This window comes from Coloeus monedula (genome assembly GCF_965178545.1).
Source record: "Coloeus monedula genome assembly, chromosome: 15".
Taxonomy (NCBI): Eukaryota; Metazoa; Chordata; class Aves; order Passeriformes; family Corvidae; genus Coloeus; species Coloeus monedula.
Window position 1 is genome coordinate 2,425,895 of NC_138795.1, and position 24,186 is coordinate 2,450,080.

General features: G+C 46.5%; 3 protein-coding genes across 3 annotated transcripts in view; all 3 read left to right on the plus strand.

The window, feature by feature from the left end:
• Positions 1-5,603, plus strand: part of ERGIC1 (endoplasmic reticulum-golgi intermediate compartment 1) — a 58,346-nt gene extending 52,743 nt beyond the window's left edge. The window contains exon 10 of the mRNA XM_082291562.1: positions 2,031-5,603. Coding sequence (XP_082147688.1) covers positions 2,031-2,138 — 108 coding nt within the window. The 3' untranslated portion in view covers positions 2,139-5,603. The remainder of the gene's footprint in view (positions 1-2,030) is intronic.
• Positions 5,604-7,330: 1,727 nt separating this feature from the next.
• RPL26L1 (ribosomal protein L26 like 1) lies at positions 7,331-11,448 on the plus strand. The gene is made up of 4 exons (XM_082291147.1): positions 7,331-7,387; positions 8,154-8,326; positions 9,241-9,381; positions 11,277-11,448. The coding sequence occupies exons 2-4, from the start codon at positions 8,159-8,161 to the stop codon at positions 11,403-11,405; spliced, it is 438 nt and encodes a 145-aa protein (XP_082147273.1). The 5' UTR covers positions 7,331-7,387; positions 8,154-8,158; the 3' UTR covers positions 11,406-11,448.
• Positions 11,449-13,167: 1,719 nt separating this feature from the next.
• Positions 13,168-23,757, plus strand: ATP6V0E1 (ATPase H+ transporting V0 subunit e1). Its single transcript, XM_082291358.1, has 4 exons — positions 13,168-13,296; positions 15,424-15,471; positions 20,523-20,650; positions 23,262-23,757. Exons 1-3 carry the CDS (start codon positions 13,193-13,195, stop codon positions 20,614-20,616), a joined length of 246 nt encoding a protein of 81 aa, XP_082147484.1. The 5' UTR covers positions 13,168-13,192; the 3' UTR covers positions 20,617-20,650; positions 23,262-23,757.
• Positions 23,758-24,186: the final 429 nt, after the last annotated feature.

Sequence of the window (24,186 nt, forward strand, 5' to 3'; positions counted from 1 at the left end):
AATGCTCAGTGTCCTGCAAAAGCCACGCTTCCTGCAGCTCCTTGTTTCACTGAGCTCACTAAATGTTCATATCTTGGTTATAAATACACATGGAAAGGAGCTGTAGTTCTCACTGCCTTTGCTCACCGTCAGTGAGCTGTTTGTTCCTTCCCCTCAGCGCTGCTGCTGCTGCTCTTACGTTGTTTTTCTGTCCGTGACTTTGCCCACGGGGTGTTGTGTGGGAGCAGAGACGTGGCACGGTGCGTGTAGTGTGGCACCAGTTCCCTTCTGTGCCAGCTGTGTTGCAGTTTTATGATGTTTAGCATAGAATAGTTTGGGTTGGAGAAGATCCCCAAAGCCATCGAGTCCAGCCTGCGCCCCACTCCCACCTTGTCCCCAGCCCGGAGCACTGAGTGCCACCTCCAGCCCTTCCTGGGACACCTCCAGGGATGGGCACTCCAAACCTCCCTGGGCAGCCCCTGCCAAGGCCTGAGCACCCTTTCCATGGGGAAATTCCTGCTGCTGTCCACCCTGAGCCTGCCCTGGCCCAGCCTGAGGCCGTTCCCTCTCCTCCTGTCCCTGTTCCCTGCGAGCAGAGCCCGACCCCCCCGGCTGCCCCCTCCTGTCAGGGACTTGTGCAGAGCCACAAGGTCCCCCCTGAGCCTCCTTTGCTCCAGCCTGAGCCCCTTTCCAGCTCCCTCAGCCGCTCCTGGGGCTCCAGCCCCTTCCCAGCTCCATTCTCTTCCCTGGACATGCTCCAGCCCCTCCATGTCCATCTTTCCATGAGAGGCCAGAACTGGGCACAGCACTCACGGTGTGGCCTCAGCAGTGCCCAGCACAGGGGGACAGGCACTGCCCTGCTCCTACTGCCTCACTATTTTTGATACAGAAACATTTGAGTGGGTTAATACAAACCACCTGCTGGTGAGGAGGCAGAAGTCAAACACCACAGGAGGGGAAGAAAGCCCCAGGGTGCCACCAGGCAGCATTCACACGGAAAGTGTGATACACCACAACGTAACCTAAAAACGTTACCAGCCATGTGCTAATTACACAGTTCTAATTTCCTAACTCCCACATTTTTTTACTTCATAACTGTGATGCTCTTTCAATTTGGTCTTTTACATTGTGTAGGATGAGGTGGTTCTGAGAATAACAACACTGGGTTGTGAGGAGGGAACAAGATACGGAGCTTATCTCCTGACAAGGGCCTGCCTTGGAAAAAGGGGATTTGTTATGAGCTAGGAGCTGAAGGAGATACTAATCCCAAACCAGTGAGCCAGTGTAGCAGGGAAATATTTTGTATCGTTGGTCTTCTCCAGCCTAAATGATTCTGTGATTCTGTTTCCACAGGGACTCTGGTTTGACAGAATACACAGAATATTTCTGTGTTTTCGTAGCACGTGGGAAGTGAAGTAGGCTGTTAACGCTAATCAGGAGATTAACTTTTTCCCTAACTCTTTTCTTGAAAGTGATTACATGTTTTAATTTGCCCCAAGACATCTTGTGTGGAAAACTTTGTCCCACAAAGAGTTAAGTTGGCTGCTCTCAGCAGCCCTTGTCATGGAAAGTGTTAGACAGGGTGAGCTGTGGTGTCGCTGGGAGCTGGGTTCTCTGTTAGTCACTGCCCTTCACGTGCTATTTCAGTGTCTTTCGCCTGTTTGTGAATTATTATCTTGTGAAATGGGGAAAAGACTACAAGGCTGTGGTGTTTATAATAGAAAACAGTAGCAGGAAGATGTGAGCAACATCTATAGAGCTTCTAGAAAGCTGAGTTAGGTGGGGTTTAGCCCAGAAAGGAGCAGTGTTCATGCTGTGGGAGCTGGGATTTGTGATGGGCTCAGGCTGTGAAGAGTTCAGGACTAATTTATTCCACTGCAGGGGATGTTTTTTGTGAATGATTCTCATGTAATTCCATCCCCAGTGCTGTCACCCAGTTCTTACTGTGCTTCCAGAAAATACCCCAGCAGCAGGATCCCTCCTCCAAGTTTGAGCTGTGTGAAAGTTTCCCTCGTTGGTGACAAATGTCTTTCTTCTCTCTGTAATTCCAGATATGTGCCATCATTGGAGGAACATTTACTGTAGCTGGGATCCTCGACTCCTGCATTTTCACAGCATCAGAGGCCTGGAAGAAGATCCAGCTAGGCAAAATGCAGTAGCAGTGAAACTCTACCCTCGACTCCAAGGACAGGAGCAAAGATTGAGAGATCTGCCACTACCTGTTTTTGTCTTTATTTTCTATTTGATTGAATCAGTATGTTTTTCTCTAATCAGGCTGTTCAGTGAAGACGTCTTCAACAAATCAAAGAAATCTCCATTCATTTCAGAGCTCTGAGAGGGAAAAATCAGTGGAATCAGGGTGTGGATTTCGATTCCCTCCCCCCAGAAAGAGAGGTTGAAATGCCATATCAGATCTAAGTAAGGATGACAGTCTGTCCTCTGGGAGGTCGCTATGGCAGTGCACAGACTAGGGAGTAGATGGCAAAGAGCTGAACTGTCTTGTGGCACTTTTTGGAGTTCTGTTGGATTTGCATGATCAGACAATCGACTTTTGTATAGGGCAAAATTACACATGAGGAAGAAATTCCACCCATGGTGCCAAAAAGGTGATGTATCTGTTGGTGAGGAATGGAAAGTGTTAGTCCCCACAGCAAACCTAAGAGACAGAGGGCAGAAATAACGTATCAAGAAATGTTCTATGCTTTTATTGAAAGCTCAGTTGTTCAGATACAACCTTTCTAATGAAGTGAACAAAGGAGAAGAGGAAGCCTTCCCCAGCTACCTTTTCCTGGGTAATCTGTGATCCCAGCAGTGGAGGGCATTTCTTTTACTCTGGATGTAAAAGTGGTTTCATTTCTTCCCACTAACTGAATATCCAGTCTTGTGTTTACAGGTGGCATGAAGTAAAAGCCAAACTGAGCAACACAGTTTTATGTGGCCTTTGCTTTGAAAGGGAATAGTTGTCTTTACAGCATTAGCTTTTATTTCTTCTGTTTTTAAACACAGACCACCCAAAAGTCTGGATTCTGCACTTCTGCTTTATTATTGTTGTTATTGGTTTTTTTTTTGAAAAGAGGTTGTACATTCTCTGTGCTCAGAAAAATGGTGCAGCCTTCTGGGTGGATGAGCACAGCTTCCCCTCTTGCTCTGTGTGTGTGTATTCAACACACCTGTCAAACACAGGAATTCTGACTTTTCAGGATTTAAGGTGCCTCCCTTTTCCTTTAAAACTCAGTCAGGCATCTTTTCTGAGCCCTGGACTGACACTGCTCTCCCACAGGTACACAGGGCAGCATTCCCACAGGCTGACCCTTGCTGGGAGTTTTCTTTGATTCCTTAAAATGGTACCTGAGCTTCCCTGTCCATTCCTTCAAGCCTTGTCTTCTGGAGCCTCCAAAAAACGGAGATGTGAGGGGAAAACTCCTGCCAGGGCTGTCTTGCATGTTGTGGTGGGCATGAGGTCACAAAAATGAGACCAAATGCCCACCAGTACATTTTCCAGAGCCTCATCAATGTTCCTTGAGTAGTGACAGTCTCCGCATGCCTTGTGAATGTCTGAGCTGAGGATACACAAATTTTAAGTGTTCCAGGATGGATAAAAGAAGAAAAAAAAAATCATAAAATAAAAATCTTGAACTCAGTGCTGTAAATTCTAAGATGGGCGCAGGGTTTCTCTTGGGTGATACCCATTGCCTTTTCCTGGAGGCAGACTATCCAAACTTTATGCTGTGATGATACGAATCGTTGAATATTCAGTGTTACTGTTAGAGTCAGATGCATTTCAGAAGAATTCCTGATTGTCTGTTGAAATTGTCTCGTTGCTTTGGAAGCAGGGAAGGTGTAGCCAGTTTTATCCACCCACCAAGAAGAAGCAGCCAGTTGCTCTCCCCCTGCCATGCTCTGCCCTGTAGTGACTTCGGACAAGCGACAGCACTGGAGTTTTTCCCTTGTTGTTACTCTGGACTGATTGCTCTTACTTTAGGTGTAAACTGGATTGTGTGACTTCCTGTACCCCTTCATGTATGGATAGATTTTTTTACTTTTTTTTCTTTTTCCATTTACAAAAATGAACTTGAAAATGAGATGCTTGTGTTCATTTGGGGCACGTGTCCGTGTGCCTGCGAGCGGTACCCTCTGGATGTGGGATTTTCCATGGCAATTGCTTCTCCTGCTGGCTGAAGGATTTCCTCTAATCCACTGTGACCAGCTGAAGCTCACAGCTAAAATGTCCTAGTTTTTCCTTTTGGATTTGGTGAGTCTTTGCTGACAGCTTGGGAACAGTGGATTACAACGATGAGATTTTTAATATTTTAGCATCTTCCTTATGCTGAAATTTATTTAGTGCACCCTTCTCCTGAGCTGGGCAAGGGGAGATCTTTGCAGTGCAGTTGTACAATTCATTTTCTGAAATTTCTCCCCCAGTACAATTTCTTTGATACAGACAAAGTGGGTTGCAGATTCCTTGTGTCCCCTGGTGTGTTATTTCCTTCCTGCTCCCCATTCCCCATCTGTATTAAACTGCCTCCTGTGCAGTCCAGGCCAGTTCTCTGAACCAGACCAGTGAAATTGGTTGGTTTGTTTTGTTTTTTTTTTTTTTTTTGGAAATAAAACACTTCAGCGTGCCTGCTCTCTCTGCCAAAATATCCCCTGTAATAAGGTAATAAATCACTTTTTTTTTTTTTTTGCTAGATGTGGAAACCAAATTGTACTCAAGTTAGGAGAAATAGTCTGTACCTTGGTTCTCTAAACCAGGTCTAAGCCTTTGAGTGCTGCCAAGCCAAGGCCACCTTCTGGGGCTGCTGGAAGTTGGGCTGAGCTTGTCCTTCAGGTGTGGCTGGCTTGGGTCACACCGTGGCACTGCATCGTGTGTTTACAGAAGAATCTGCTCATCTCTCCAAATGTGAAAGCAAGGCATTTACTGCCTCTGCATCCATGAGATTTCACTTTCATTTTTAATTTTCTGAAGACAAAATGAGCTTAGTTGTGCTTTTAGATGTCCTTGCAAACAAAAGAATTTGGAGTCAGAGCAGAAGGAAAGCCTCGGTTGTAGGTGCTCATCCCTCTTCCTGACTTTGCCCTTTCAAGTCAGTGTTTTCATTGAAGTGTTTGGGTTTCCAAGAAAGACATCTCTGTAGGAAGTAAGATATTTGAAACTCCCATTTTAAACTACTCCCTGTAACTCCAGACTCCACCCTATGGTGAGAACTTGAGGCATAGAATGCTTTGCAATGGTGGAATTAAAAACTTGTAGCTCTAGGGAAAGTTATTAGGTGTATTCTAGGCAGTATCTGGACTGCTGAAGAGGATTTTTTTAAGAAAATAAAATGAAAGTGGGGTACAAAAATCCGGGAGAGATGCATCTGTGAATGTTTGATCTGATCTCTCAAATACTTGCATTCGACTGCGCTGTAAGAAGTGAGGTCTGCGATGTAGGTGGCCCTGTGTGCCACCAGTTCCTGAGTCCTTCTCATTTAATGTTCTTTGTGTGACACACGGGCTGCTGGGGCTGGCAGTGGCTGGGATGAGTCTCTGCTTTAGAAGGGTTGTTTGAAGTTGCAAACTGGGGGTGTCAGTGAGGGGTTTCTCCTTGGAATGTGGGAGAGGGGGGCAGGGAGGAGGGGCAGCCCTGCAGTGTCTGGTACAGCGACGTTTAAAGCACAAGTCTTTGACATTTCTACAGTGGAGACTGTTAAGGAGTTCTGGCATTTGTCTTTAATTTGCAACCTTATGTTAATAAACTATTAGCCTTTATAGTTCCATAATTAAAAATAAAACTCTTACGTGTTTTGATTGGCTTCTTGCTGCACTCCGGTTGCAAAATCAATCTAAAGGGGCTTTTTTCCTTTTGTTTTTAATTATGATTTCAGTGGACTGAGCATTATCACGCAGTGAAATCACTGGGAGCCAGGTCACTGTGGTGAAAGTTAGCACGAGGCTCTTTTGTAATTGGCCCTGAGTCATGTCTGGACATTCAGTGCTTGGTTTTGTACAGTACCAAGTGTCCTAACCTCTCCTTTTCTAAGGGAAGGTGAGTGGACTGTGGTTGGGACTTGCTGGGTTTGGCTTTAGTCACTGTGCTCCTTGGTACATGAAATAACCCAATTCTTGTGCCCTCCTCCTTTAATGTCCATTTAGCCTTGTGTCTGAGGCAATTATTAAAGATTAAACAGTAAAGGGTTACAACACACTGAGTTTGGGCTCAAGATAGCTGCACCATCTTAAGAACTCAATTCCCTTTACTTTGGTGTGGGCTGGACAACATCTTTGTGAAGGAAGAGGTCCTGCCTCTTCCAGTGATGGGAACTCAGATTTCCACAAGTGATGGGTGGTGCTGTAGGTCCCTTACTCTATAAATGATAAATAAAGGCTCTGGGGAAGGTGTTTGTCCAAATCTCAGCCTGCTGCAACTCAGTCCCAAACTCTTCCAGCTTATCTTTATTTAAAAAACCCAACCCAAACCCAACCTAGCTATGTCTCAGCCAACTAATTGGTTCATTTCTTCCAATTTTCCTGGGGAATAAATCAATCTGTGTCCTGAAAATTTGTACTAGGACCACGTCTACCTGAAAGGGAAGTGGTTTGTGCAGGCGAGCTGGTTTGTGGGGACAGGGATGCAGGCGACAGTGACACAGGAGCAGGGGCTGGGCAGGGGAATTTGAACTTGGCAGAAGTCCCAGGCAGCTGGTGTCCCTTTGGGCTGAGGAACATGGGACTGGTGTCACTGGTGTCCCTTTGGGCTGAGGAACATGGGCTGGGCTGTGGAGGAGGAAGCAGTGGAGTGTTCCTGTTTCCACCCTCGTTCAGAGGGGCTGGCCGTGGAGAGAAGGAACTGCTGCTGAACAGGAGGGGGTGACTGAAAGGGAGGGTGCTCAGGTGGGTACTGGGCATGATGCCCAAATGGGTACCAGGAGTTGATGCCGGGTGGGTACCAGAGCATGACGCTCAGGTGGGTACCAGGGGTGATGCCCGGCTGTGTCCCAGCTGTATCCCGGCTCTGTTCCAGCCGTGTCCCAGGTCGTTTCCAGGGATGATGCCCAGGTGTGTCCCCGCTGTATCCCGGCTCTGTTCCCAGGTCTCTTCCCGGTCTCTCCGGGTGTGTCCCCGCTGTATCCCGGCTCTGTTCCCAGGTCTCTTCCCGGTCTCTCCGGGTTTGTCCCCGCTGTATCCCGGCTCTGTTCCCAGGTCGTTTCCCGGTCTCTCCGGGTTTGTCCCCGCTGTATCCCGGCTCTGTTCCCAGGTCTCTTCCCGGTCTCTCCGGGTTTGTCCCCGCTCGGTCCCGCTGCAGCGCTGACCCCCGGCCGCCAGGGGGCGCGGCGGGCGCGCGGCTCTCGCGAGACGCGGCGGCGCTGGCGGAAGCGGAAGCGCCCGTGGCTCCTCTTCCGGGCGGGCGGCGCGGCGGCGGCAGCGGGTGAGGCAGCGGGAGCCGCCATCCGGGGCCATCGGGGTCATCCGGGGCCGGCCCCGGCCGGCGGGGCCTCCGCGGGGCAGCGGCAGGGAGTGGGAAGGGGCTCGGGTGGCCGGGGGCCCGCGCGGAGCTGCGGGACGGGCAGAGCTCGGTCTCCGGGGGGAGCTCGGCCTGCTTCAGTCTGTGCTTTGCTGGTGCGGTATTGAGTTAACACAGCCGAGCTCTGCCAGTGTGTGCGCTTCAAAATTGCGGAGTTGAGCAAAAAGAGCATTTAATTTATCCTTAATTTAGGTTATCATTTGGCATGAGGATAAATAGTATCCTTACAGGCAGTCCTGTAGCGCAGTTGTTTAGGAAAGGTCGGAGATATATTGGAGTTGTAGAGGTGTTACCTGTGCACGTTGGTAAGGAGCTTTATTGAGATGTAGGAGCAGTGCGAGTTCCCTCTGCCAGCCCAGAAGATACATTTTTATAAATGTATATAAACGAAAGTGGGCAGGATGCAGGTGTCCTGAGTGCTGGGAATGCAGAGGTTTGGATGGAATGGTCTGATGTGCACGTGTGTCAGTCGCAGAGTCACTGTCAGTCAGGGAAGAGCCTTCAACTTTCTTTTGGTCTCCAGGATATGAGGGTTTGTTAATCAGTGGTGGCATTAAGAATAGTTCAGATCGCTTTTTTATGCCCTAGCAGACTCTGTGGGCGTGGATGGTGAAGTGTAGTGTGTGTGTGTTGTGAGCAGCTCTCCAACTGATGGGGTTTTTTTATGCAGCCAAAATGAAGTTCAACCCCTTTGTGACCTCGGACCGCAGCAAGAACCGCAAAAGGCACTTCAATGCCCCCTCCCACATCCGCAGGAAAATCATGTCCTCGCCCCTGTCCAAGGAGCTGCGGCAGAAGTACAACGTGCGCTCCATGCCCATCCGCAAGGACGACGAGGTCCAGGTACTGCCCTGCCCCAGGCTGCTCTCTCACACCTGAACTTCTCTCTTTGGAGTTTCCTGGAGGAATTTCCCCATGGAAAGGGTGCTCAGGCATTGGAACTGCCCAGGGAGGTTTGGAATGCCCATCCCTGGAGGTGTCCAAGGAAGGGCTGGAGGTGGCACTCAGAGCTCTGGGCTGGGGACAAGGTGGGGAGGATGGGTCATAGGTTCGACTCGATGGCCTCGGAGATCTTTTCCAACCCAAATGATTCTGGGATTCTCCTTCCATGTGTAGCCTGTGTAGAAGGGAAGCACGACACAAATTCACATTGGTGCTGGAGCACTGCCCTGAGCAGTGCAGAAATAATCCAAGTTGATCGAGTTATGATTTGGCCTGTTGAGTGTTCCTTAAATTCACTTCAGTGATGAGGAAGATAGCAGGAGCAGAAAGGTGCTGGCGATTTTGCTGCACTTCAGTTTCTTACATTGACTATTATGCTGAATAAAAAACTTTAGCAAGAAAGCACAAAACAAAGAACGGTTTCTTTTTTATAGACTGTTTGCTACCTATGATATTTCAAAGATTGGGTTAGAAATGAATCCAAGTTAAGTGGCTTTTTTATATAGTACTCAATTATAGGTGAAAAGTTAGGGTAAAAACTATTGAAAATTGAAACCTGGCTGAAAGCTACAGAACTCCTTCATTAGGGTTTACTGCAGGGAAGATGGGGGAGAAGCACAGTTCTGATCTATTTTCCATGTTTGTGATGCTGAAATTGGCAAGTCCCTCCTGTCTTTGTGGCTGCGTGCACAAGGAGCAGAGTTGGGGTTTCAGCCTGTGCAGCTCAGCTGGATAATTCAGTCGTGGTTTGTAAGATGGGGTGGCTGTTCAAAGGGAGGTTGTGGAGCGTGGCTCAGTGTGTTTGCTGTGTTCAGGTGGTCCGAGGACACTACAAGGGGCAGCAGATCGGGAAGGTGGTGCAGGTGTACAGGAAGAAATACGTGATCTACATCGAGCGCGTGCAGCGGGAGAAGGCCAATGGCACCACCGTGCACGTGGGCATCCACCCCAGCAAGGTACGGTGGCACCCGGGGTCTGGCACCTGCCAGCAGAGCTGGGGGGCTCATGGGCTCTCTGGGATGGGTGGAACTTGGCACCGAGTGCTGGGGATGCTTCTGGGTGAGGGCAGCCCCCAGGATCAGCAGATGGAGCAGCTCTGGGGGTGCTGGTGGGTGGGAGCTGGACCTACCCCAGCCCTGAGCCCCCCGTGCCCTGGGCTGATCCCTCCACATGGGCAGCAGGGCAGGGGGGGATTGCACCCCTCTGCCCCTCTCAGGTGAGAGCCCACCTGCAGAGCTGCCCCAGCCCTGGGGCCCTGCACAGGAAGGGCCTGGAGCTGCTGAGAGAGGCCAGAGGAGGCTCCAGGATGATCTGAGGGATGGAGCAGCTCTGCTGGGAGGAAAGGCTGGGAGAGCTGGGATTGTTCAGCCTGGAGAGGAGAAGCTTTGGGGTGACCTCACTGTGGCTTTTTAGTGCCTGAAGGAGCTACAGGAAAGATGGATGGGACAGGGCAAGGGAGAATGGCTTTACACTGCCAGAGAATAGGGTTAGATTGGATATTGGGAAGGAATTCTTCCCTATGAGGGTGTGGGGACCCTGGCACAGGGTGCCCAGAGCAGCTGTGGCTGCCCCTGGATCCCTGGAAGTGTCCAAGGCCAGGCTGGATGGGGCTTGGAGCAGCCTGGGACAGTGGAAGGTGTCCCTGCCCTTGGCAGGGTTTGGCACTGGATGAGCTTCAAGGTCCCTTCCAATCCAAACCATTCTGTGGTTCTGCGAATAATGAATGGAGATGCTGCATCAAGGAAAGCATCTTGTGTCATGGTGTCATGAGCAGAGAAGTGAATTGAAACCAAGAACTCCTCGCTGTTTCTAGGAGTAGAAAGCTGCTGGAGACTTTGGGATCTGGCTGAAATGCGTCTTTGAAGAGATTGATGTTTTCAAAGCACTAAACAGATCATTTAGAACAGTCCTTCATCTTTGCTGTGTGGCACTTGCACTGGCTGAGGTGTTGGCAAGGCTTAAATAGATGCTCAGAATTGTGATTTGCTCTTGCAGGCTGTTGTGAACTGAATCTGGGTTTAGCCTGAGGTGTTCAGAGTTGGTGAAAACCAGGCAAAGCCTGTTTAGATCATAACAGGAAACATTTCAAACTAAACACAAGAACTTGCCAAAACCTGGTTTGAAGCAGATGAATTCAGTCTGCTTCAGCCTTGCCATGTGGGCACAAAGATGGAAGTGTTGGTGGAAAAAATCCAGTTGTAACAGGTTTTCTGGTGTAAATGGTTGGTGTGTTCAGCAGAGGGAGGGCAGAATTATTCCAAAACATCACAACTTGTGTGCAGCAACAACATCTGACTGACAAGGTGACATTGTGGTGGAGCCAGTGCATGTACTTGTGTGCTGAATGAGAGAAATGGAATTTTCTGCTGGTTCTTCACTCTGTGAAAATTTTCATTAATTGGGAACTAGATCTTGATAAAGCTTTGCATAAAGATTCTGGTTATTTGTGCAAGAGGAGCAGAGGAATGTTTAGTTACCAATGTGCACTGGGCTGTGTGAACAGTTCCTGCCTCTCCTGGGTAAAGAGGTGGAAATTACAATTAAGAGAGACCTAAATGCACAAGGAACTGAGGAGAAGTGTGCCTATATGGGATTTCTAGGATTTGATTGTTGTCTTTTCCAAGTAGTGCTTTCAGTAATACCAACACATCGATTTCTTTGCCAGTTTGAGGAGGCAGGAACAGAAAAGACGGGGAGCATGAACAGGAATTGTTGGAGAAATTCTTGCCTGCGAGGGTGGTGAGGCAGAGGGTGCCCAGAGCAGCTCTGTGCTGTGGTTCCAGGTGGATTTGCCATTGGTTGCTGTCCTTGACCCTGAGCAGGGACCCTGAATTCCTTGTGCTCTCCCCAGGTGGTGATCACCAGGCTAAAGCTGGACAAGGACCGCAAGAAGATCTTGGAGCGTAAAGCCAAGTCCCGCCAGGTTGGCAAGGAGAAGGGCAAGTACAAGGAGGAAACAATCGAGAAGATGCAAGAATAGATGGTTTCCTGTTTGACACCATTAAAAAACTGCTAAAATTCAACCTGTTGTGTGCCTTCTCCTTTAGAAAATACTGATGTGGTGTGTCCTGCTCAACATAGCAATATTCCTTGTGTTTTGATGACGTAAAAAATACTCATGCTAAATTAAAAGCTTTTTATACCTGTTTTTACTTTTAAGAGAACTAAAGGCTTTTTTCCCTGTAAAGAAATATTTCAGCCAACCTTAAAAAGAGCAGTGCAATCCTGAAACACCCATCTAGCAGCCATCACACTCCTGTCTCATCTTTGATGTGTCCATGGTTATAAATGATCATGTTAATTCTGTGCACTCTGTACATTTAATATTTTATCAGACATTTGAACTAAGCTAATGCTGGCCGTGCATCTCTAATCCTCTTAAATTACACTTTTTCACCAGCTTATCAATTTGACAGTTAAAGAGAACATTTTAGACGTTCTCCAGGCAGGTTGTGGCCAAACACAGCACTTGATTTGCTGTGTCGTCTCTTCAGGTCTTATATTAATGGCAGAGCTTGAGGACAGAGGGATTTATGACCGATGCTCATGAGTTGAAGTTTGAGAAGGGCAAGGGTGAAGCAGTTTCAGTGCTGTTGGTGGTGCTATTTTGGATGAATTTTCTGTGGGAGGAGATCTTTCCTGGCACTTTGTACCTCCGTAATTGAGAGCTGCTGCAGTGTGTTGAAAACAGCCCTGCAGTTAATTTACTGGCTCAGTGAATGGCCCTCTGATTGCTGGTACAGAGAGAAAGAAATTCATCTGCCTGAACAACAGTGGAATCTAAAAACGGATGCTGGGAATCAAGGAAAATTGCATTTTAGAAGCCATTCTAAAGAAGTACAACAGTGGAGCTGTGTTGGGTGGGCTGCGAGTGGGTTTCTCTCATGTAGGATGGGAGGTTTTGTCCTTCCAGCTCGTGCTGCTTAATACGAGATTGCTTCACCTTGAGCCGGTGTGAGGAAGTCCATGGGACTGGTTCCTTACCGGGCCCTTTCCAGCTGCGGGGCTGGTGCGGAGCTGCTTTGTGGGAGCGTGTCCCGCACCCCAATTTCCTGAGGAGCTCAGAGCCAGCCCTTACCTGGCAGGAGCTCCGTGTCCTCTTACCCGGCAGCCTGTTTGGGCCCGGCCGGCGGTCCCAGCGCACCCCGCAGCCCCGGCCCCACGGCAGATCCCCGATCCCACGGCAGATCCTCGATCCCACGGCAGATTCTCGACCCCACGGCACATCCCCGATCCCACCGCACATCCCCGGTCCCACCGCACATCCCCGATCCCATTGCACATCCCCGACCCCACCGCACATCCCCGGTCCCACCGCACATCCCCGGTCCCACCGCACATCCCCGATCCCACCGCACATCCCCGATCTCACGGCAGATTCCCGATCCCACCGCACATCCCCGACCCCACCGCACATCCCCGGTCCCACCGCACATCCCCGATCCCATTGCACATCCCCGATCCCACCGCACATCCCCGATCCCACCGCACATCCCCGATCCCATTGCACATCCCCGGTCCCACCGCACATCCCCGATCCCACCGCACATCCCCGATCCCACCGCACATCCCCGGTCCCATTGCACATCCCCGGTCCCACCGCACATCCCCGATCCCATTGCACGTGCACCGCGCGCTCCCGCGGCCCCTCCGCTCCCGCCGCGCGCGCGCTCCCGCCGGCCGCGGTGACGTGGCGGGCGCCGATTGGCGGGCGCCGGGCGGGGCGTGGCAGCAAGCACCGCCCCCCGGGTCCCTCAGAGCGCGGCCATGGCGTACGGCGGCCTCGCGGTGCCCATCATCGTCATGAGCGTGTTCTGGGGGGTGGTCGGCGGCGTCCTGCCCTGGCTTGTACCCAAGGGGCCGAACCGCGGGTGAGTGACCGGGGAGCGGCGGGCACCGGCCACCTTCCCTTCCGTCCCCCGCGGGTGTGGGGGGAGGCCCCGGCGGAAGCGGCCCCGGAGCCCTGAGGCGCCCCGAGGTTGCCCGGCCCCGCCGCCGAAGCCCCGCAGCGCCGAGCCCGGGGCCGCCGCAGCCCCGCGGGCTCCCGGCGCAGCGCTGGCGCAGCGCGGACGGGCCCGGGCCCGGCCGAGGTGCAGCGGAGCAGCCGCCCCTGGGGCTGCCAGAGCCGGGCGGTGTCCCCGCGCCTCCGAGCCCCTCACGGGTTTGGGTTTCCCCTGCGGCCCTGGCACAGGGTGCCCAGAGCAGCTGTGGCTGCCCCCGGATCCCTGGAAGTGTCCAAGGAACACGGTTCATTCAGCACACGGTTGGACGGGGCTTGGAGCCACCTGGACTAGTGGAAGGTGTCCCTGGCCATGGCAAGGGGTGGAACGAGATGAGGTTTAAGGTCTTTTCCAACCCAAACCATTCTGTGAAACCTCTGCGGACAGAACGTCCTGTGTCAAGGTGGTTCATTGTCAGGCGATATTTGAGCAACAACTTCCTCTTTCTTTCCTTACTTGACCTTTCCTAACTTACTTCACCATCCTCTGGTTTCACACTGGGTGAGACTGGAGAGGTTGCTGTGGTGGACCTCAGTTCTGGGTTAGATGTGTGTTGGTGCCCTTGTGGCTGAGGACAACAGCAGGGCTTCTAAGCAGAGGTTTGTCCTGCAGTGGTTGTGGCTGCTCAGATTAAAAAGCAGACAAGTTTTTGTCTTTCTCTTTTCTCTAGGAGATAATGGCTTCTTAATCTCTCTTCCTCTCTCTGACACTCCCTCTACTCCACAGGTACCAACTGTCTTTTCTGTCAGTTCTTTATCTAAACCCTCAATATTCCTCAAGCTCTAATATTTCCTGCCTCACTTTCAAACATAATGGGTGTTTTATGCCTGGAAACTTGCCTGTCCTCAGAAATACCTTGGAAATATGGCTTCCAGGCATGGAAGTGTGGGAATTCTGTGGGTCACCAATAGATGTCCTGTCATTATTCCAAAATGTGATTGTTTAACAAGTATGAGTAGTGCATTGCTGTGCTACAGCAATACCTGGTAGTCTGTTCACCTCTCATCTTCTTGAGAAAAATACCCAAAAATCCTGTATGCAAAGCCTGTTCCTGAATAGGCTTGTTCTTCTCCTAACAAAAGAACTTAGTGCAGACTTTTAACTGCCCTAAGAATTCACATTGCTTAGGTTAAAACTCCCAGTCAGTGGCTGTGGGGCTCCCTGGAAGAGCTGCTGAAGCTTGATTGCTGGCTTTGTAGCATTCCTTTGGAAGTTGACAAAGTGGATGTGTATTGGTAGATGGAAAATATTGGATGTTATTCTCGTTGACCTACCATGAGGTTTTGTTACACAGTTGGGGGAGGAAATACATAGAGGGAAATGCTTTTTTATAATTTAAAAAGGAAAAACCACTCCACTTTGCCACCGAGTTCCACAAGCTGCAGAGATGCCTGATAGAAAATCTCATTTCTTCTCCTCCCATTTCAAGCCCATCTGTATGTGTGTAGCTGCAGTTTTACCATTTTCAGTTTCAAGAGCTTGGTTCTTCCTTCTTTTCAGCTTTCCAGTGGTTTCTGACATGGTTGTGTTTCACCAAGAAAGGAAAATCTTCCAGTACAGCCCATTTCACGTGGCTTGTTTGAGATGTTATTTTGTATTCTGTTTGTAAACCCCTCATTCATTATATAAAATTAAAAGTGATAATTTGACACTAAAGCTTTCTTTGAGTAGAATTCTGAAAATGGGGAAAGTGTTTATTGTGTCCATCCAGCCTCAGTGGTTCACTTATGTGAAGGACACTGCACCAGATTTTGCTCCTGTTCCCAGTGATTTTGTTAAATACAGCTGTGAACTGTTTGGCAGAGCTGTGTCAGTCCTGCAGATCTGAGCCTCTGCAGTTTACTCAGCTGGAAGAAGCCAGAACATTCATGTTGAGTCATCTTGCATATGATCAAAGTTAAACTTGTTCTTGTTTGCTGTGGGTTTTTTTTCCCCTGTGTATCTTGTGGTCAGTCACAACACCACACCTGATCAGCTGTTTCTCCTTCCTCTTGGCAGTGTTATCAACACAATGCTGGTGACCTGTGCTGTTTGCTGCTACCTGTTGTAAGTACAAACAATGTCCTGCCTCTTAAGCAAGGCCCACTGCTGTTGCAATCACAAGTTCCTTTTTTATAGTCTCAGAACAGTTAGAAGCTTTTTGGATATGTCACAGAGATTTAGACATGCTATTCTTTGACAGCTCTTAAAATTCTGAGTTCTAAAGACCTTCAGTGTGTTGAAGAAAACGTTTTCCCATTGGAAAATACTGAATTAAAAGGAACCTGAATTCCTCTTACACTCTGACACATCACTGTGAGCTGTCCTCTGCATGGACTTGCTGTTCCTCCTCTCCAGTTCGCTGCCTCATTTGCTCACAAGTATAATGATAGTTGGTCAGTTCTAAGATTTTCCTGCTTCTTAGACTTTTTTTGCCTTCTTCCTTTCTACTTTACATTTAATTCTGAGGTAATTCTAATTCTAACCCACTGAACAGTTTTTTCTTTAAGATTCTTTGAATACATTCTGGTAGAGTGGTGGGTGGAAAAACTTCTGCATGGTGGTTTTTTTAGTGAGACTTTGATATATTAAGATTATTTCTGTTTAAATGCACAGTATATTTTGAGGCTGCCTCCTTTCTGTAGGAGATTTAGTAGCAATAACAAAGTGACTTGTTGAGAGCTCTTCATATAATGGTTTTTATCAGGATTCAAGCCAGCTGTAGCTGGAGGCTGCAAGACAAAGCTTGCTTGTATTTTTCTCTCTCTCTTTTTAAAGACTATAGAGACTTGTAAAAAAAAAAAAAGTGCTGTGAAGAAATAACTTTGAAAGAATTTGTTATGGAGAGTAAAGTGGTAAAAATCTGGTTTGATCTTAAGGGTCAACTTGTAATAAAAATTATTATTTAGAGTTCCATTTGGACCTGAGTAGTATTTGTCCTTTCTTGAACGATTTAGGCACTAGTTATGCTAATCAAAGGAATTGAAAATGAATATTTAGAGAAATACATCTCAGTGTTGACATGTTCCAGGAGAGGCCTGTTGGGTTAGACTGTGGTACAACCTAAACAGGCTTGGTTTAGGTTAGTAATGTGATATTCAGGGTTAATACAGGTTTATACTTTAAAAAAATTTATTTCTATTCAGAGTATTTAATATGTGAACTCCTAAGAATTCACTCTTGCTTAACTGTAAAAGTCCAGCAAACTTGGTTCTGTTTTGTATCCGTGGAAGTTATTAAATTAAAGTTTTGCCGAGTGGATATAGAAATTTGAGAAGAGCTTTGCAGTGCAAGCAGCTTGAATTTGGGATGGAAATTTGGGAATCTCAGTGCTATGAAGGTCTCCTTGCCCCGCACATGAAGTGTGTAGCAGCCCAGTCTCATAATAGGTCCCAAATGTTTGGCTAAGAAAGGGCAGCTTTTTTGGTGATTCTTACTGGCTTGCTGCATTTGTGTTACAGAGAGTTGGGTATTTTTTAATTAGGAGGAGGGTTGAGCTTTGTTTTGGTTTTGTTTAAATTTAAAGTTCTTGCTTGGGTTTTTTCTACAGAAATAATGTCCCACTCTTCTAAACGCCTTGAAGCTTAGGGTTTGGTGTCTTTATTGTTTGAAAGTCAGTTTTTCTTGAAGTAGAGGCCATGTGACATCTGCAGCATCCTCTGGATTATTATATGAAATGTATTTGTTGTAGAATTTCTTAACTTCTAGCTGACTTCTGGGAATTCTTCAAATGTAAAGTGGTATTTCACTTGTAAGTTTAGTTGATTTTTTGTCTAAACAGACCCATTATAAACCCTATTGTCATTAACATGTTTTATAATCTGCTCTTGCATGTCCTGGGGGTAGTTCTGTGGGCTCTAACTTGTTTTCTGAATTTCCTTTGGCTTTTTGCAGTTATACATTGAAAAAAGAGAAGCAGCAAAATCTTAGGATGTTTTCAACCTTCAGTAATTGTACCCAACCACACAAACTGCATTTGTAGTGTCTGCTTGCCAGAATGCAACAAAAAGCAGATTTTTCGCCTCATGTTCCGAGATAGAACTTGCCTCATCACACAGTCTTTCTTTTTTTATTTGTTCATTTATTCTGTATAAAACTGTAGAACAGCCCTGGTTGGAAAGGACCTCGGAAGATCTGGTCCAACCTTTTTTCCTCTGTTTTATCCAAACATATGGAAGTTTGTTCTTGTATCCTTCTCCTTTTGGGGGAGGAGGCATTGAAAACATTTCAGACCTTAATTTTTTCAGGTGATTAACGAAGGAGACTAATTTTTCATGCCAGTCTTGAAGGAAGCCCAAAGAATCGTGTCTGAGGGTTCTTTGTTGGATATGTTAGGATTAAAATAATTTCTGCTGTCCCAGGTATTGGTGTGTCCTTAGCAGGTGGCTGCTGCTGTTCTGTGCTCCTCTGTAGAGCTGTTTAGTCTCTGCTAGACCTGCTGTCATACCTATGAGTTACCTTTCCAGTTGAAAATAGGGAAAAAACAATTTCCTGTCTTCATTAAATACAACTTGATTGACAAATTGATTTTCACTGAACTGAAGTCAGTCACATTTCAACTTAAAGCTGTTTCTTCTGTATTTAGATTTAGCAGTGATAATTTTGAATAACCTTATTGATTACATGGGATTCATTTGGTTGTTCTATGGAAGATATTTGCATGAGTAGGTGCCTAATTTGTGTACAGATCCTGTATCCAGCAGCCTTCCCAGGAACCTCATAAAATATCAGGCAAAGTCTAAGGAGATACTGCTGCAGAAATTAGAGGTTACACCATATTGTGAGGTTCTGCCAGAGTATAAATCTATTTTGCTGTGCACAAAGCAGTTCCTGAACAGTGCCATCATGTCCTAACAGAGGACAGGGTGCTTGGTAAATCATATTATTTGCTACTGATTCTAAAAGGATTAAAATATGGATGCCTAAATTGACATTTAAGCAGAGATAGCAGGGCCTTAATTTGTAACACAAGCACAGACAGATGGCAGTTGTGGTGGGAAGACCTTTTAAAAAATCTTTCTGGTACAACAGAAGGGACTTTAATTTCCTTGTCTGAGCTGGGTAATTAACAGTAACTGTTCTAAGTGGGATCTGGTAGAATTTGAGGACCAGTGGGTGGCTCGAATGCCATACCTGCATTTAGCAACTCTGGAACATTGCATCTTGGATACAGAGGTTTGCTTTACTCTGCTGCATCTTGTTTGGTGTGTCACGCTGGATTATTGTATAAAGCAGCATCACTTAAGCAAAACATGGGAAAAGCTTTTTCATGACTTACCTTGAATGCAAGGCAGTCGTAGCCTAACAACTGCTTTAAATTCCTCAGCCCTCGCAGAGCAGGGAGGAGGAATGTGCTGCTGCCCTAATGCTACCCTGGCTCAGAGCTCGGGTATCCAGCATGGCCCCAACAAATGCCTTTTGAAAACTCCACATTGCTTTTCCCAAAGCCTGGTTACATAGGTTGAGATTCTAACTGTGCTCCCAGCTCATTTAATTCACAGCCGTGCTGGGCCTGAGCTTGGGAAGCAGCGAGAGGTGAGAGATTCGTGCGTGGAGTTCCTTCCTGCTCTGCAGTGACAAAAGGAATAATGTGCTTTAACAGGCTTTTAGTGTTCTACCCTCCTCCCACTTGTGTTACTTCAGGATGCTGGAGGCAGATGGCACAGTGCTCTGGCACCTTTGGATCTGTCTGTTGGATCTGAAAATTAACCCTCACAAAAGAAATTCCGTAATCATTTCAAGAGCTGATGTGCTTTTCCCTTAAGTAGATTTAACACCATGATTAATATGCTCTCAAAATGCATTGTTGTCACTGCTTTGGACAGCAAAGTAGAAACGTGTCAACCTAAAGGTTGTTGGCTGCTCTCAGCGACGCCTTGCTGATGTTTTAATTCCTTTGTAGAGCCTGCTACGTGTTCCAAGGTTTGTGTGACTGATGGACTGCTGCAGGCTCAGCTCCTTGTTTTAGCTGGAGTTCTACCCCGTGCAAAACTGAAAGAGGCATTACAAAGAAATATTGGGAAATTTTAAGAGGATTGATGTGTTTTCTTTAAGTCTGACCCGCATCTTTCGCCCGTGGCTGTTCCAGGCGTTTTGCAGCCGACCTGCACTTGGTTTGCTGGTCAGAGCATCAAGGTTTGTGTGGAATTTTCCATGACTGCCTAAGCACTCTGATGCATTTGTGGCAGCTCCCATTACAAAGCTGCTCTGCTTTTTCTCCTCCTTACAAAGCATTCTAGAAATAGCAGACAGATGAGCCAGTGTGTTCACTAAATGTGTTTATATAGTTAGTATTTAACATAGATTTAAATCCATGGAAGCATCCATTGCTTTTTCTGACTCTTGTAACATTTACAAAGCAAATATATCTTTTAACAGTGGAATATTTATTTCTGTTTAGCTTTCCTGGATATTTTCCACAAACTACATTCCTCTTGTTCTCAGTTCTGGCTATGGCTTCTGCAGTGTTAGTTTGTGCTCTGCTCCAGTGACAAGGCTGCTGTGCTGATGATCTGGGGTTTGTATCATATTGGGGTTGTTCTTGTGGGGTTATTTTTTGCTGAGTTTTTTTTTGGTGTTCCTGTAGCATTGTACTCTTTTGCTTCAGTTCCTGTTTCTTGACCTCTGTGCCAGGTTTAAATTCACTTTTATTCAGTCTCTGAAAAATATACCATGTCTACAAGGGCAGGTTGTCATACACTGAAAAGCAAACGAGAGAGAGGATGTTTCTCAGAGGTTGTTGTTTAAAGGATGCTTCAAAGCCACTGAAAAAAGGTCTGTCTCTTATGTTTCCATCTTCTGAGCCCCCAAATACCTGAGTCTCATGTGTCTTAAAACACTTTCCTGTCAAAAGAGAAGTATGAAGGAAATGCTGTCAGGTGGTTTTGTGTTGCTTTCAATTGAACGGGACAATCTATTTCAGTTACAGAATGATTTGGTGCCATAACTTCATTGCTGGTGGCTGGTCCTTGTGTATGAGCTTCACTAGAATTTTTATTTGATCCTGAAATAGCCTTTTCTTCTCTGATAGTCCTCATGCTTTGGACAACATTTCCTTTGTCACAAGCTCTGTCATTTGCCTGATGTTGTCTCTGTTGGTTTGGGGGGTTGTCTTGCAGTTGGCTGATTGCAATTCTGGCTCAACTCAACCCTCTCTTTGGGCCGCAGTTAAGCAATGAAACAATCTGGTATCTTAGATATCACTGGCCTTAAGGATGTCTGTGCTGTGCTGCAGTTCATTGGCTAGGTGAGTATGCTCAGATTTAATGATCTATTCGGTGTGTTAAAGCTTCAGGAGACATGGAGCAGTAGTGTGAGCAGTGTGCTCAAACTACTGCAGCTCTTTTGTAGGAGAAATCTGTCTTTCTGTAGGCTGCAAGAAAACATTTTGGATGTTAGTCTTGACTGGACATGTGAAAAGCTTGAACTGAATTATTTATTGACAGTATTTTTCTTTTTATCCTGTCATGTGGTGCTGTGTTCAGGGATTTATAAGGAGAACAAAATATTTCTTCCAAAAAAAAAGTAATTGGACTGGGGTGTTTTTAATAGCTAACATAAGTAGATTTCCTGATCTTTACCAATTGTTAAACCTCTCCTCAAGCCTGCTACCATTTCACCTAAGACCTGCCCTGATTTCCAAGGCAACACAGAGTTGGCCTCATTCATTTGGGAGGTTGGAGTGGGAACTGCCATTAGAAGGAATGTTCTTTATCTCTTGTCAATACATTGCACTAGCCCTGAGCTCACAGCTTGATGGTTTATTTTGTTTTTAATGACAGCCTGTGTGCAGCTTTAATCCCAGGTGAGCCTGGTGGTTGCTGTCTGGACAGTGCTGCTGGAATGTGGTTCTTGCAGTTCCTGGGCTTTTTGACAGGGCCAGCAAAAATAAAGTGTTGTACTAAAAGTACCTTGATGCTGTTGGGCTTGTCCAGGAGGGCAGCGTTTGGAATTGAAGGTTCAAATGAAGGAAGTGTGGAAACAAGCACCCACGATTATCGTTTTTTAGCTTGTAACGAAATACTTAAACACAGGTTTTTTTGTCCTTGTACAACGCAGTCTTGGTTCAGTGCAGCAGGCAGTGACAGTTGATGTTATAGCTCTGTTAAATGCTTTCTGTGAAGTGTCCTGGACATTTTCTCCCCAGTTTCAGAGAAGGCTTCATGTGAACTGGGATGTTGTCAGACTGCGGCCCGTGTGTGTGTCTGTAGCTCCTTTTAAGCACCAAGCAGAAGCTAAAGGTAGACTTGGCCCTGTTTCAACTCCAGGCCTGTAATTAGCTAAGTCAGTCAAGCAGAATTTCCTCGGAGCATTTTCACTGCTTGGGTGCTAACATATAATTAGTTAGCTAAAACAGAGAACAGCGTGTTTTGGTAATGGGCACCCAGATCCCTGAATCCCATAGGATGATTCAGTTGCCTGGGATCTGAAACTGAAATGGAGTTATCTGGACATAAAAATTGGGCTTCATGGTCTGCATGTTGAAGCCAGCAAGGACAGGCAGGAGGTGAGACACAACCTCTGGACTCCTGCTAACAGAATCAGGCCTTTCCCCCTCCATTTCAGTGAAGGATTTTCCAGAGAACTGGAGTTAAATTCATACCAAGGAAGAGAGGGAACTTGTGTGTTTGAAGATGACTGCAGAATTTGTGAGGAGCTGTCATTTTTAAACTTACTGATGGAGTGTTTAAGCCCTGCATAGCACGTGTTGTGTTACATGAAGGAGTTTGTTTTAAGCTTTCATCTGATTTCATTGGCTTGATTTCCGAATAAAATTAAGATTCTTGTCCCTGAAAAAGAATTATTTAAGAAAGTAAAAGCATATAATAATCCTCAAATATCTGTTCTTTGTTGTTTGAAATGGGCTGTCACAGGTCACAGCACTCCGGTCTTGTTTGAGTGCTGTTGCAGGGCTGAGGGAGGTGCTCTGTGTCCTGTCCCTGCTCCTGTGGAGTTTCTGACTAGACAGGAGCTGTGAGCGAGATTCCATCTGATAACAGTTGGGATATCTCTCTGACACTGCATGGATTCCCATCAGTGTAGCAACCAGTTATTTCTGGATTTTGAGATGTGCTTTTCCAGCATTCAAGGAACACGTACTATACTTGTTTCTGCCTCCTGTTCCTTTCAGTTGAGGTTTGGGTGGATTAGTATGGAAAATGCAAAGAGAATGAAGTGCTAACTCCCAAAGTGGAAAGATCCTTAAAAATAAGGATGATTTAAGCAAACCCATTTTACTTTACCAACTGAGCAAGCTGAAAATGCTCCAGTGAGCTCCTCATGTTCTGCTGAGGAGCTCTGCGTATGCTGACTTGATTGATCTGTGCCAAATTACACAAGTTTGCTCTGTGTTTTCAGGCAGTCTCCCTCCCATCCAAGGGATGATTTTAGAGTAATTCATTTGATACTTCACCAAGTTAATAGCTTGGATGGCAGCGTGTAAGAGCACACAAAGCTCTGTAGCCGTGGTAAATCCGGGCTGTGGACTCTTCCAAACTGTGATCCAACACCGCCTTTTCTCCTTTACTCAGTGAATTCACAGTCTGTGTTCTCAGAGCAGGAACTGTCTTTGTGCAAGTCCAAGAAGGGCTGTTATCCAGCTCACTGGATGGTGTTAGAGCAGTGAAAACATTTGAGGGAAATAGTTGTTCTACCAGCTTATAATGTAACTAAAACTACTTGCAGTAACTTCAGAAATGAAACTGCCAAGAAAACATCCACACAGATGAATTATCTCCAGTTCTTGACCATTGCTCAGTGCGTTTGTGGAATGGAAATAGCTGTGGTTAACAGCCAGGCCTTCAATTAGCAAACTGTCTCCATGGAAAGGAATAATAAAGTTGCCTCTTGCTTTGCAGGTGAAGAAGAGATGAAAAACTGCACTGACCCAGAGGTGCCCTTTCCGTAGCTGTTGGATGCAAAGCCTGGCAGTAATGCCTTAACTTTCTAATGTTCTTCAAGTGGCTTCTTCAAAGTCCTGTATTTTTTCCTACTATACCATTTAACAGTGTGCCTAATGCAATTTATACTCGTCTTTGGTACTGTCAATTTTTGACTGTTAACTCCAGATGTGATGAAAATTTCTATTTTTACGGGTCGCGGAATCACATTTCCTGTTCATTTTATCTGTAATAACACTTTCTGTTTGCAGGTCTTAGGTTGTCTGTCATTGTGCTGTTCACCCCTGTTCTGTTTGCACTGGACAAGAATGTGTGCAATAAACTGTGAGGAGAGGAGAAACAGTGCTACCATGTGCTGATGGCAATTATTTTTTTTTTCCAAATGAATTGTATTCTTGAGAAATCTGGCCTTAAATTTCTCATGCCTGGAAATAAAACTAATCTTTTGCTTGATACAAAATGTTCTCGTGCCGTGTTTAACTGTTACTTTTCTGTGGGTTTAATCCCATACTTGGAGTTGAGCTGAGGAAATTTAGGTGATGTGGATAAATTGTAATTAAGTTAAATAGTGGGAATAGATGGGCAGCTTGTTGCTTGTATCAAGACCTCATAGTGATTTTGACAGAAGGCTAATTTACTCCCTGGCACATTTGAAGGATATTTATAGGAGCAAATGGCTTAAATTGAACAGCAAACATTACAGTTGTTTTGTACTGACCTGACACTTGCATGTGGAATTGCAGACCTGGGAATGCACATGACAACGTGGGCAAGAGGTTCCTGAGGCTCCTCAGTGTCAGCTGAGTCTGTGGGGTTAGGGATGGATCTGGTCAGTTGTTTGCTGAGGAGTAGCTTCAAAGCATGTAAATGCTGCTTCCTGAAT